The 15,000-nt window shown below is 37.6% G+C and overlaps 1 protein-coding gene across 1 annotated transcript; it reads left to right on the top strand.

The window, feature by feature from the left end:
* The first annotated feature begins 2,626 nt into the window (after positions 1 to 2,626).
* Positions 2,627 to 8,533, top strand: LOC140921949 (uncharacterized). Its single transcript, XM_073371962.1, has 7 exons — positions 2,627 to 2,768; positions 3,142 to 3,476; positions 3,875 to 4,158; positions 4,938 to 5,073; positions 5,928 to 6,045; positions 6,776 to 6,860; positions 8,394 to 8,533. Exons 3-7 carry the CDS (start codon positions 3,966 to 3,968, stop codon positions 8,429 to 8,431), a joined length of 570 nt encoding a protein of 189 aa, XP_073228063.1. The 5' UTR covers positions 2,627 to 2,768; positions 3,142 to 3,476; positions 3,875 to 3,965; the 3' UTR covers positions 8,432 to 8,533.
* Positions 8,534 to 15,000: the final 6,467 nt, after the last annotated feature.

Raw genomic sequence — 15,000 nt, 5'->3', positions numbered from 1 at the left:
CGTAACCAATTATTTATCACGTTAACTGAAGCCAGTTGTAATAAAACCGTCATTTCTTTAGGTTCCACAGGTTCCACGGCTACGAGGTCTGCAGTTCCACAGATTAGTCTTACCCGATTTTATGTTCAATTTTCTTTTAGCTGTTGCAAATCTCATGATTTTTGCGAGATTGCACTCACCAGTGACGGAGGAAAATGTAGGGGTAATGCACAGTTTGTCGACCAGGCATACCGGTACAATAATGACACCCGACGATGTAGTAAGTTAATATAATGTTTTTAAACGTGGAAAAATATTCAGTCCTTTTGACAAGATTTGAATGATGTAACTTGATTAATATGATATTTCCACGAGATATACTCGTCTATGTATATGTTACAGGTCAAATTTAATTTCAGTTTAAATTCTTTTACCCTACATGTAGGTTAAATCTCAATTTCCTTTGTCTCCTAGCCCTAATTACCATGAATTAGGGCTACGAAAGAAAGGAAATTGAGAATCAACCTAGGTGAAATCAATTTTAACCTGAAATAAAATTTGACCTGCAACGTTTATTTTGATTGTGATGTTTTGATTTATTTTCTTCTCTTTTAATTAAAAAAAAGGTAATGTGCTTTCTTCACATTTAATGAAAGTTTGTTTGCTGAACAAATCTGTCGGATGAATTGAGGGACATTTTTCGAACATTGCTCCAATTAAACTTGTCAGTGACATCCTGAACAAATAAACACAATCCTTGTCTTAATTATCACAACATTACTGATAACAGGTTTCATTTTAGGTCAACAAGCCTTGATAACTTATCTATGAGATAAATTGGCGAATGTGTATTAATTGATGTTATTATTCATTCAAAATATTTCCCCAATTCTGATTGGTTAAAAGCACTCGCATAATTCACCATAACCAGTTACTGATGACCAAATTTGGAAGAATTTTGACTTTAACGAGGAAATGGCGACAAAAATGCAGCGTTCTTACAGGTTAAGGCACCGTGGGAACGAGGCTGAGTTGTTTTGGCTGTGAAAATAAAAATGGCGGACACTTCACTTGTTTCAAGAGTAAAAACTACAGCTGGAACTAGGCGTAATAATAGCAAAAAACATAGCAAAAACAGCAAGAAGACAACTCGGAGGGCGACATCTGCTATTTGGGGAATATTTGCGGAGCTGGACAAACCTAAACGTAAACTATCGAAGATAAACTTAACATCGATGCAGGTAAGCTTGTTTTAGCTATGTTTTTAAACTAGGAATTATTTTGAATGAATAATAAAACAATTATTGAATTCGGCTTTCGTATCATATGAAGAATTATGGAGATCTCGGAGGGTGTTATCCGCCTCGGCCTACGGCCTCGACGGATAACAACCTTCTCGATCTCCATAATTCTTCACAAGATACTCAGCCTCATTCATTAATTGTTAATTAATAATCATTATTTAAGGGAGGCTCGAAAGATAAATACTGCCGACCCACTTGTAAATTAATCTTTGTGGGGCGGTTTTCATTGGTGGCTAAGATCACGTTAACCATCCGGGATTAACTTGTTCATTTCATTGCATTCGTGAATGGAGAAACTTACCATAGAAATTCCATAGAAAAGCTTCGGTTGAAACTCACGTAACCACGTGAAATTCCATGTTGAGTAAAATGTATTTTTTGTTATTGCAGCTAGACTAAATCGCTATCCGCGAAATAAAAGAGGTGCAAGAGCGACTTGCAGTCACGCTGTTTGTCTCTGTGACATGGAAATGTTTCGATGCTTTAATCACTACGCGTACGGAAGGGACTTGGATAGATACAGCCGATGGGCACAAAGTAATGCTTGCGCTTTCTCAGGTACGGGCTCATTTTATTTACTAAATCACACCCTCCCCCCTCCCTATCAAAACTAATCTTTACATTCTGCCAGTCCTACAATCTTAAAATAAGCCCTTATTGGATATAAAGAACTGTTAGCGATACCTTGAGGGGAATTTCCCTGGTTTAAAAGAAATATGCATTTTTTTTATATTTAAAGGAATCTTAAATTTAAAGTAATCGCTTTTGCACGTACTGAAAATACCCAAATAACAAATCGGCTTGTGTCAAATATTCCAGTTTGAGACGGATAAACATGAACAAAGTGAAAAAGCTCAAGTACAAGAAGTTTTAGGTCATGCAGCCGAGGATCAGAATCAAATCCGAACTTCCTGTTGGTAAATAAACTCTCCCGGATCAGTCCACACGAATTAAAAGCTTTATGATCTTGATTAATAATTACAGTCTATCAATGATTAGTGAAGAATAATTAGGGGTGGGGAGGGGGGCGTTTTAAGTTATTTTTTCCTTAACTTAAGCACTGATAAATTAGAAACGTTTTCTTGTACTTCCACTATTTTTGTTTTGTAGAAAACAATGAGATATGCTTTGAAAATTCCTGCTACACATTTACCGAGTCAGGAGAAACATGGACCGAGAACCGAAACAACTGCCAGAGTAAAGAAGGCGACCTTGTTTCTATAGAAACTGATGAAGAATGGCAATTTATTAATGAAGAGATTCAAGCGCGTGCTATCGTGGAATGGCATATAGGATTGAAAAAAGAGCAACCAGTTTGGAAGTGGGTTAATAGCTAGTCATTGACAATCAGCAAATGGCAAGCAGGCCAGCCATCTGGTGACGGAAATGTGGCTGTAATGACGAAGGGTTCTTCAAGCACAAAAGGCCTGTTTAAAAACCTGGCGGATCAGCCTCATAAAGCCTTTATTTGTGAAATACCTAAAGGTAATACAAAGAAATTGGGTGTACACATTTAGCCTTAAAAAACTCTATCAATCGAATTTCTTAACGCCTGGGGATTACAATCAACAAAGTCACATTTTTTTTTTATTAAGGATGCCACTGTGACGATACATGACATTTGTTACATGATATTAGAATGCCTCATTGCGCCTCTTTTCAGGAAATTCCGAGCCCACAAAACCGCATCTCCTCCACCGAATCAACCATATTGAGAAGCTATACAATATATGATATTATACGAAATGATTTGATTTAAAGTGATGATGCTAAGACCTATGAAAAATGTACTATACGCGAACACGCGTGTTTCATTTTGTCTCTACTAATAATAACTCGTTGTAATAATCATTTACAGACGACTATTGCAGCATCACGGCAGATGTGATTGTTCTGGCACAAGACAGTGAGAAAATTTCAGCATCGACAACTCAAATAATAAAATCTGTAGCGGAAAGACTTCTCTCTGTTCTAGACGGTGATGCAACTGTGACCTACAACTTTGCATTTGCAATGTACGCTGAGCACTTAAACATCAGTTCCTTTGGCAACAAGGCGACAACACTTTCGTACATGAATGGATTGTTTAGTAAAACCAAACAGCAGCGAAATAACGGAGACAAAAACCTGTTAAAACGTATTCTTAGAAGAACCATACGGAAGTTTCAGAGTCGCCCAACTGACAACAAAAAGGTAAGTTTCACTTGAAAGTTATGTTTTTCAGTTTGTCTTATACATTTTTTTCTTCCCCAAAAATATTGCGTATCGCCCTTATTCTAGGTTGATGAGATCCTTGAGTGCATGTAAAACAGTACATGTGTATTCTTTCCACGTTTTATTTTTTCTGAAACATATAGGACATAGGAGCATTCCTGATACAAATAGTCGGCTTGAAACTGGGTTGGTGTGTTCAATTGCAGCATGGGATGAATTTAATAATGATATAATTGTAACAGCCAATAAAAGATGCAGGCGGGTGTCTCTAAAACAGGAGTCCCATAAGAAAATTCGACACAAAAACAACTCAGTAGCCAGCTCACTGGTTTCCGAAATCAGTTTCAAAATATTAATGCTTTGTTATATTACTTAAGGTTCTAGATAGTGCTTTTCTCAGATGGGAACAGCGAGAATAGGAGAGGCAGGATCAAAGATACCTACAAGCTTCGAGATGTAGAAAAATTAATGAAAGACACAAAGAAGATCAAAGTTGCTGGTGCTCTTATTTCCAACTCTGACAATTCAAAACGATTGCAAGACCTTAAAGTCATTGTGTCGGAACCAGACGATGCCATAACCACCGAATTTAACACTTCAAACGTGAACAATATCGCAGATCAGCTTGCGGATAAGGTGAAACGATTGGTGGCCTGTAAGGGTAAGTCACAAATTCAATTGAAATTTAGATGATCCATTTTTGAAAGAGTAAAATGGATAACTATTTTTTTTTTTGTTAGACATTGTATTTCAGCATGATACCCCGGGCATGATACCTAGCAATTGTTATCTAATCAGAAAATCTGAAAATTTTCCAGTATCCCTATCATCTATTGCGGTCATCTTTTGTGCTATATAAGGCGAGGACACATTCTTCTTTTTCTGTCAAAGAAAATAATACGATAAAATAAAATAAATAATGATTTGGAGGTAGCACAACCACAACGTGGTTCTTCGTCTACCTAATTCCTGGTCGAATTGTCTCAGCAGAGTGCGCTCTTGACGGGGAAATAGCAGGTAGTCAGCTTGAGTTAGCTGACAGTGGTACAGTAATCGGTTCAATGATTGCGCTTACACATTGTAAACGTAAGATAGAGACTGGTATCAATAGACTTCTTTAACTTGTATGTGTTGTTTCGCCAATGAAGGTCTCAGGGGAATTTGCACCTCTGTCTTTACATAAAGTATGTGTAAAACAGGGCATAGTGTTTGTCGCGGGCTCCGATTGGCTACTCAAAATAGATATAATTTATTTAGTGTATGCAGGGCTCCTCCCTGCATCACTTTTAATGCTTATTAGGAATTCAGCTAGCCCCATTATGACAATTTAAATTGCCTCACAAAAGAGACGGATGAGCAATGATGTCCACTACATGTTCGCGTAATGTTAGTGGCCAATGGATGCTCATGTAATGTACTTATTTTTCTTAATTCTAACAGTGAAGTACACAGTCGAAGTTTTTACTCCACAAACATTCGTAAACAGAGAATACAAGCTGACTGTTAGGATTGAAGGACAAAATAACCAAAAAACGAAAGATCAAGAATTAATCGACAAAACACAAGTCACGGAGGGGTATGACTCTTACATTTTGCAGTAATTAACTCTACATCAACACATTCTACTGTTTATACTCTCACTAAAACGGCATCTTATGTAACCGTTTTCGAGCATTGTTTTTTGTTTTTCAGGGGTTTTCGTTTGACGGCGTTAATTCAGTTTTTCTTAGGTTATAGATGGTTTTCACAGTGTCGTCATCAAATTGTAAATTTAAACATGATAGCGAGGTTTTAGGAATTCTTATTTACACTAGGTTGAAGATAAACAAAAAATAAATCTTTCTACAATTTTCCATTTCCGTAGCATGTTTCATTTCGAAAATACAGCAATTTGAACTTTCATAGAAAAAGTGAACTCCAGATGTTTTTGTTGAACTCCGGGGGCCATATTGGTGGACCAGAACGGTACACCAATGTGGCGTCTCCATACACAGCTCTACAAAGGTGCGTGAAACGTTTCGGCAAATAACTCAGAAACTGTGGGCCACAAAGACCTGAGACTTGGACAAATTGTTTATATGTTAGTCTTTTACAAAATTTCATTTTCTTGGCTTCTTCCACTGAACGGTTTCCAATTTATTTTTTTGTTGCGTGACAGTGAAAACGATCTATTCGAAAACCGACAGATTTAAATGTTGCTTGTCGCTTTTCGTTTTCCTATATACATTGTCCATGGCATTAGAAAAAGGGATTAATGTTTTGTTATCCATGTCAGTACAGAAAAACGGATTGTCGTTTCCCTATGTTATAAGAGATTTCCGCCCGAGCACTTGCTAACACTTGCTGCTGTTCTAGAAGTTATTTTGTGAAATTATTTTAAAAACTTTTTTTTTTCGTTTGTCCATTTTGTTTAATTATTATTTTTGTCAGAGCCCTACACGTGATAAAAGCAGATTTTTTTGATCTTGATGTGGGATCTGTGGAGACAGTTATTTTAATGCCAAGCAGGAAATTGCCGGCACAAGATCGAGACTGGACACTCAAAAAGGTACTGAGATCTCTTTTCTTGTTAAAGTAGTGTTATATAGCTTAACATGAAACTAAAATGCACCTTTAATGTTTAGCGTATATTTAACAATTATTCCACGGGGGCGCGTTTTCATGTTTTTCTTCCAACAAATTGAAGAAAAATTGAAAATTGGTTTCCATGTTTTTTTATTCCTTTTTTCATCTCGCTTTTCCACGTTTATGTAGAAATCTTAATTTAGTCTTAAGAAAGACTCGGCTTTGTTGTTGTTGTTGTTTTTTTCTTCTCCTTTAAAGTCCGGGTGGCCATGAGATTTACCGCCAAAAATACTCGCTGCCGTTCTCTTTCCGTTGCTCATCACTTAAGCTCCGTCTCCTGCACGTTATATTTACTCTGCTCGCGCTTGTTGATATAGCTAGTAATGATTTTGCAATTAAGCTTCAAACTTAGCACTGTAAATCCCTTTGTTATGAAAAAGCTGGAAAACAAAGAAACCTGTTTTTCAAAGCGACGAGAGTCATGCTATTTCCCGTCAAGAAAAACGCGCGCAGTCCATGGTCTAGAAGCGCGATTTCCCACCAAAAAAGAGCGTTATCCACCTCCCAGTCGGGCTGTTTTCCAACTTCCGCCCCCTCCCACAGAGTCTGTACGTTTGGGTGGGGGTAGCAATGGGGCTCGGCGAAGTGCGCGCGTGGAGCTCCGCTACAAATGATTGGTATTAAAAACATTTGTTTCGTTTATATATCATCAGATAGAAGTCACAAAGGGGGGGCAAACATTTACTGTTCAGTTCAACGACCGTTGTATTCCTACCTGGCCGGTCAACTCTTACTCTGGTAAGTCGGCGTAATTTCCTAGTGTGTCAATTCGTTCAAAGTAAAGCGCTGTTTTTTGCAAAATTTGTCAGGTAAGTTGCAAAAGCACACTACAACTGTTATAAATAACATCAAATTAATTCTAAGCGAGCAATTTGGCATTTTCATATTTCATTACAACTGAGCAATTCGAGCGCTTATTGGTGGAGGGCTATTTTCTGTGAGTGTATAGGCATGGAAATGACGTCATTAATGGAGTTATTTGGTTTTTCCCTGTGCTTCGTGCGAGCGTGAGTGTGTGTTTTTTCTTTAATACCCCGGAAAAGACGTTTAGAGTGTTCAAATTAAAACATTGTAAAAACCAAATCAACATCCAGAAAATTTGCAGTTAACCGGACGTCTGTGTTTCTAGTTCCACATGATTTTGATATCAGACGGCTGTGACCTGAATGAATATAATTATTTGAAAATTTCGGCCTCGTAAAGGAGGTTGTGTTTTCCTTAGCTAGGCCGATTTATTAGCTGAACATTCTTTCTAGGGTTTTGTTTACAAACCAACTTCTAGAAGTTGAACGTGACAGTCAACCGTTTCCACGGTAAAATTAATTTATCCACAATCTAAGCCGCTAAATCTGAGGATTCAAAAATGGCTAGGGACGAAGCGCTTGTAATGACTTCTCTTGTGATTGTTCTTGCCGTATTTTTGCGAAGGAGAAGGAGTTTCACTCAGCGAATGGGGCTTATGTCTTGCTGTTTTTAAAGGGAGACGGACGAGACATAAAGGGTAGTGAAACTACTTGTGATGGGTTGTAATGAGGTAAATGGTTCTACATACCGGCGCTCTGAAAAAGATACGGATCTGGCCTAGGAACTACAGAATCCAATGGGGTCGAAGCGATTGTAAATCGAAGGAAACGATTCCAAGAATCGTTTCCGATGTTGAAGTTCTAAAGCTCAACTACGAGGCGATTGTCTGGCAAATATTATTCCCAGATTATTTGGCAGGCGTCTGTTACTACGCCAACCTCGTCCCCAGGGCTTTTCCCTAAAAAAATGGGAAAAGCCCTGGGGACGGGGTTGTCACTACGCGCGACCCAATTGTCTGGCTGCGGCATTTATCAGGACAAGTTTATACCATCTCGCGAGGTAGTGTAACCCTGCTTGAATTTCCAGTCGTAAAGGCGAGAAAGTCCCTTGTGTTTGATTGTGAAAACAGCTTGCCTTTTTAACTTAAGCTAAAACAAGAGGAAGTGTTTTCACTTTATTTCCGGAATTAATTTTCCTGCTTTATCTTTTTTAAGTCAAAATTGTCCTAGTAAAAGAACCAATAGGAAACAGAGATTTCTGATGATATCAAGGGAATTGGTATTCACTTAGTGCGTTTACCGTCAGGTTACTCTGTTGTACTAGGAACCTATCCGGGGGCTAGTCACAAACTCATTCCTCCGTGAACCGACTAGTGAAATGAAAAAGATTGATAAGATTGCGTAATAACGAACAGCTTTAAATTCTTTCTCTATATACGTTAACATGTTGCTGTGTTTTGGTTTGTAGAAAAAGCAAATAACCCAACTCAATCAACTGAAGCTTAAAGGTCAGCGGAGTCGAAATCAACCAGCATAGAGCAATGGGATTGTTATAAAAACGAACCACAGCATTTAAAATGATTGAATAAAAGATTGTTAACATTTGACGGAGCTCAATTTTTGTGTGTGCTCTTTATTATGCATAATGCTTAACAACAAGGAGGCAATTTTTAAATTGTTTATTTTTAATTTACACTGAAAATATTCCAAGTTGACTGACTATTATGGACGTAACAATGGCCCCGCTCTCATCCTTATAATCATTACTTTTGTTTGGAATCAGTATATTCAAAATCGGTCAACTTCGTAAATCACGTTTCTTACAGAGATGGTGCATCAGTCATTAGTTGATCGAGTTGTCCGTTATATTTATCTCAGGCCGCAATCTTATGCGCTTAAGTGAATATGAAGAGATTAGCTGTGTTAAATTTAATTCAGTTAGTTACAACTAGAAAAAGACCGAAGGGAACTATGTATATACATGTAAACTTGATCGATCAAACAAAAGTTTTCTTGCGTAGAAAAATGTGGACTTCCTGGTTCCATTTTACGAAAAAAAAAAAAAAAGAAATTATTTGACAGAAGGAACGGGTGAACTATTTTGTGACTGCATCAGGTCAATGACCATGCTGGTCACCTGACAGCAGGAGATAGCATTTCTCTACAATACTATGAACGCTTAAAATCGATTATGTGATGAATATTTTGCACTTATTAAATAATCATAATATTATAGCTATGGAAATACAATCTTGCACTAATCAGAATGAAATCAAGAAGAGTAATCGTGAAAAAGGAAAACGCACAGTCAGTGATTTAAATAATATTGAGTTTGAGCCCTTGCTCCTTGTAATAGCTCCGTCTTGGTTAGTCTTCGATTCCAATTTGATGATTTGCAGACTCCATGATAGTGAGGCCAAGTTTAGACGCCCCAACCAAGGTTCTCATGGTTGTTCTCGGGATTCATTTATTAGCAGTGGTTATTCCGTTTCTTTCTTTGTTCTCTCTTTTCGCGTACCTGCTTCAAGAGATTTTGCTTATATTTCTTTTCCATCTTCCTCCATACCTGACTAATCGAGCAATAGAACTCATCAACCAAGCGTTTGAGGTCCCTGCGAGTTCTCTCCAGTTCTTCTTTGTATGGACCTGAAATTGCAACACAAAGTACAAACTAAAGGTACAAAGTCCCAGTCTATGAAGTGTAAATTGGAAACATTTCTTACCAAAGGTAACCATAAAAACAAGACAGATAAGACATATATTTCATAGGAATTTTCAGGTGTCTTTATATAAATAATAATCAGGTTTAGCTTTGCCCACAGCACAGTGCGTGTAGTTGGAAACTGTGCCTGCAAAGATATTGAGCAGCTTGGAACATTTCGCTGGATATGACGAAGCTATCCTTGACTGTAAACTATAGCTTTTCGTGGCGCCACTAAAGGCTATCCGTTATAGTGGAGCATATAACCTAAAGGTGGATTTCCACGGTCACGTAATTTTTCCGTGCGTACAGACGTAAATCTTACGCGCGTAAATGAAATAGAGACATTGTATGGAATGTCAGGCGTATACGTAAAAGTTGAACCTCGCGTAGCCTTTCATACACTGCCTCTATTTCATTTACGTACGTCAATTTTACGTGCGTTAATCGCACGGAAAAAATACGCGACAGTGGAAATCAACCCTTAGGTAAAAGTAGGGTAATTCATTTACGCTTTTGCCCCGAAGGGGGACACGGTGAAGATTCTTACTCCTGGTGTTCTAAGCATAAAAACCCGCGAGTTGTAGAACTTGTATAAGAAGAAAGCGGGCGTAAGCCCATTAGTTAAATATGTGAAAGCAAATGTGAAATTTCCTCCGAGAGTCATCGATGTAGTGTTGTTATAGACATATATCACACTTACATTGCGAAGATTTACGTTTACGGTAGAGGACTTGATACAATAAACCGCAGACCAGCAAAAAACCGAGGGAACCCAGGCAAGAAAATAGAATGTACTCAAAGAAAGGACTGGTGGGGTCAAAGAAAAGAGACTCTTTAGACTCCATTTGGCTAATTTCCTGTCAAAAATTATTAAAAACAAAATTAGCAAAAGGGTTAAAATTAACATTTATTGGATGAAGTTGACTTCAATACTGTGTAAATCTAAAGAAGACTAGAGCAGGTTGATAATACACTGTGACTGTTTTATGACGTCATTGTAGTTATTTTTTTCTTACTTGTGGATACCATTTGGTATTTATTGCATTTAGCATATGTGTTTTTGTGTTTTGTAAAATTCAAAATACGAAAGGGGGAGGGGATTTTGCCTTCGATTAGTGATCGAAATCTTCCGTCCACTTTAGTGTGGCTGCCAAAGCCGCCGATTTGTTTTTCGGAATGTTATTGACCTAGATATTTCTTGTTATGATTGGAAGATTTAAACTTATTGACGGAATGTAATTCTTGCTCATTTTTTTCAGCGCTAACTATCTAGAAAAACTAAGCCGCTGAATTAACTGATCAGAGATGGATAAATATTTAAAAGAACAATGACAAAAAAGTTCTTAGTTGTAAAAATGATTTGTAAGGTTCTCTTAGACGAGAGTGTTTTTTTGTTATTTTCACAATACACAATGGTAGCTCCTTTATTTATATTTTTTTCTCAACTATTAAGTCAATCAAACAGTAAGTGATCTCTTAAAAGTTTTAAAATTCTTCACGCTTTCCAGGGATTTATCTAAGGAGTTCCAAATCTTAGTTTCTCTGTGGGAAAAGGATCTTTGGCCTTTTCTGATCTCGGAAACCGGGCTGAAATTTCTCATAAAATGGTCCCGGTCAAGCGGGCTCACGTGAAGTGCCTCAAAAGTTTGAGTTTCAAACTTTGCACAACAGCGAGCAACAGGGTGTTCAAACGGACGCAACATGTATCATCCAACAATGTTCCGTTCGTTTGCACGGAGCTGTAGACAGTAACAACGTTGGTTATAAAGAGCATTTTAGAAACCTGCAGACCACGGATTAAAAACGTGTTGAATTCCCTATTTTCTCATTCAGCGTTCATTCACTAATGCTAATCATTATTTAATAATAACTGTGACCCAACCTCCTCATCTTGACTGCTTTTAAGAAAATTGGTCTGCACATTGTCATGTCTTATCATCTCCTGCAGTTTGGAAGCGAGTTTATATGCATCTCCCTGTAGAATGACCCCATGGTTAATATTGGCTTCCAGGAAAGCTGCAATTTCGAACCAAGTGCCATTAAACAAGTCTTTCCGCTTGACTGGGATGTACATGTCAACCACCACATAGTCCACCTCGCCTTCCTTAAGCGACTTCACAAGCGTCTCCACCGTTGAAAATGTACTAGCTAAGAGAGAAAATAAAATTACAGTGGGATTATAAAGAAGTCATAAAAAACTTTGCTAATGGAAAAAACACCTTGATATCTGAATCAGTTGTACTCATTTCACCCTATAACACTTTCTCTGCGTAATTCTTTCATCTGACTTTTTCTGACATTTTTCGACGTTTTTTTCTCATACGTTGTATATAGTTTATCGACCTTTGACACTACAAGGGAAAAACCTCGCTATGCTGCTTCAATAATCACGTTCATATGGGAGGTCATTATAGCCTGAAGGGGACAGACGGTGAATTGTTGTTTTCCGTTTTATCTCTTTGTGCCCTCCTTAAGGGGAGGATAAAAAAAGTATTTATTTCATTTTAAAGTACAGCACAGAACTGTTATTTGTGTAGCTACTATTCGAAGACTTGTCGTTGAACACTATCCTCTTACCGACTTGGAAACGGTAAGGCCAGCTTCAACTTTTCACAAAATTTAACTAAGTTTTGTAGGTTGAAGCACCTAGGAGTATAACTTCTTCCGCCTGGATGGGATACTAGCAAATTTTAGGAATACTCTATTTATACAACTGGGTGAAGAGAGACAAAATGGGGCAAACGTTTCTCGTCTAAAAAAAAAACGACCCCAAGGCGGAACCTTAGTCTAAAGATACAAAGATGGAAGTGTATACATGTAGATAATTGGCCAAAACACGTCCAATTAAAGTTTAAACAAAAACTCAAAATTACTGACAAAATGTAAAAATGGCTCTGAAGCCACTGAACAGATATGTAATGGCTATCATAAAGGTAATCTTAATTCCTAAATGATAACGTGTTGGACGGCGATGAATGTTGTTGAATGGTGTAAGTACAAACTGGATCCAAAATGTAAGGCAGCTTCACTCAGCTCTATTGGGAGTAACATAATTGATTCCTTTGAAATGTTGTTAAGTTGGATAGCATTGCATAGTATACAACTATCCCCCGAAGGGGAGGTGAATAGTGGTGATGGATATACCGAGACGCGAAGCGTCGAGGTATATATCTAGCGCTGTTCACTGACCCTGAGGGGGAGCTGTTTTAGTATTTACCGAATTAGTTGCATTGGATAAAAATAAAAAAAATAAACTTTTGTAAATCAAAAACGTCACTTAGTAGAAACTTTGTTTACAATTTACAAACATTTCTACGATTTTTTTAAGTGCATTTTACGATTTCGTTGCAAATTCAGCATGAAAATAGTTTTCTATCTACCAGTAAAAATCACCGACAAGCCAAAGTTCGTCGCTTTCTTGGCATTTGTTTGTACGAATGCTTCATTTATCGCTCAAATTTCGTCTTTCCGAAATGTCTCGAAACGAGACACCATCTTTGCTCCGGGCCCAAAACTGTGATTAGCCAACTGAAAGATATTCCGAGTTACGGGGGCCAATCAAAACGCGCGAAAATTGCCATCCACTGATTTGGTGAATACTTATGTTGGATGGTGTTAAATATTGCTGAAAAATGTTGGACGGTTTTGGATGGGGTTTCAGTGACGTTTTTGGATGTTATTGAATGGTGTTGAATGCTGCTGGATATTGTTTGATGGTGTTGGATGGTGTTAACAGTGTTGAAGGTATTGGATGTTTGTGGACTTTGCTGGGCGAGTTTGGACGTTCTTCAACCGTCTTTGATGGTTTTTTATGTTGCTGGATTGCATATGTGCGGTACTGGATGGTTTGAATAGTGTTGGAGAAAGATGGATGGTGTTGGATGGTGTTGAATAGAGATGGATGGTGTTGGATAATTTTGGAGCTGTTGCTGTTCAACAGTTTTGTCCCCATCGGGAAATTTTTCAGTGTCACTTGAACATTTTAAGGAGAAAGCTCTTCATGCCCTCTTCAGCTTGAGCCGGCACACGAATCTTAGCAAACTAGAAGCAGCTCTCGCCTGTAAAATATTTGATACTATGATCTCCCCTATTCTAACATACATCGTAACAGTGAAATCTGGGGTGTGTATGCCAAACCAGACTTCAAGACCTGGGACGGCTCACAAATCGAGAAGGCACACCTTCAATTTTGTAAACGATACTTGGAGGTAAACAACAAAGCTTCTAATATAGCTTGTAGAGCAGAGCTTGGTCGTTTTCCTTTAAATATCACTATCAATCAAAAAATTCTCAAATACATTTTGTATATACAGTCTAAAGATGAGGAATCTTTCGTCAAACAAGCTTTTTTAATGTCATTCGACTTTCAACATTCTCAAAAACTTGAATTTTATAGATCTTTTAAAACGGATTTACTCCTCTAGTTACTTAGACTCAACAAGAGGAGCAGCTGGGAGAAGGGCTTTAGTAAAACTACGAATAAGCAATCACAAACTAATGATAGAGATAGGCAGATATAATCAAACTACGCAGGATAATAGGCATTGCCCTTTTTGTGGATGCAATATAATAGAAGACGAAGTTCACTTTCTTTTTCAATGTCCTACATACTCTATGATTAGGAAAAAGTTTTACTATAAAGTCAAGACTCTGATTCTAAATATTACCCAGTTACCTATAAACCGTTTGATCAATGAACTGATGAACTCTTCTAATTACAGCTAATTACTTTATCAATATACAATTCATAAAATATATTTTTTATATTTTGTATATTTCTATATATATTTTTGTTTTGATGTTCGTGACAAATAAGTAACATAATTGCCCTGTGTTGTAATTTTGATTCCTAAACATAGCTTTTGCAATACTGTATGTGCTTGTATGGTCATGCAAATAAAGCTGGTTGTTGGTTGTTGTTGTCAGACAGTGTTGCGTGGTTGGACGGTAGTGGACGCAGTTGGATGGTTTAGAACGTTTTTTGATGGCGTTTGACTTTGGTGGATGGTTTTGAAACGGTTTTTGATCGGTGGTGCATGGTATAGGATGGCGTTTGATTGTGTTAGATGGATAGTAGTGTGCTGGACGTTCTTAAACGGCTTTGGATGGTGTTGGACAATGTTAGATGTTAGCTGATGGTGTATTTTCGGGGAAACTTTTTTGCTGTTTTCTCATTTTGGACTTCTTTAAACACGCCCTAAGTGAGCACTCCAGTCAAAATTCCACACAGGGAAGCCAAAGGGCTCACGTACTTAGCTTCAATTTGCTACTTAAAGGTCCCAATGCCAGCTTTTCTTCCGCTTTATTGGTAATAGCTGCTGCCTGTAAATAAAAAAGCAACCAATTTGCAGACTGCAAATAAAGTTACGAA

Source organism: Porites lutea, chromosome 12 (genome assembly GCF_958299795.1).
Source record: "Porites lutea chromosome 12, jaPorLute2.1, whole genome shotgun sequence".
In the NCBI taxonomy this organism is placed as follows: domain Eukaryota; kingdom Metazoa; phylum Cnidaria; class Anthozoa; order Scleractinia; family Poritidae; genus Porites; species Porites lutea.
This window is presented reverse-complemented; position numbering and strand designations above follow the sequence as displayed.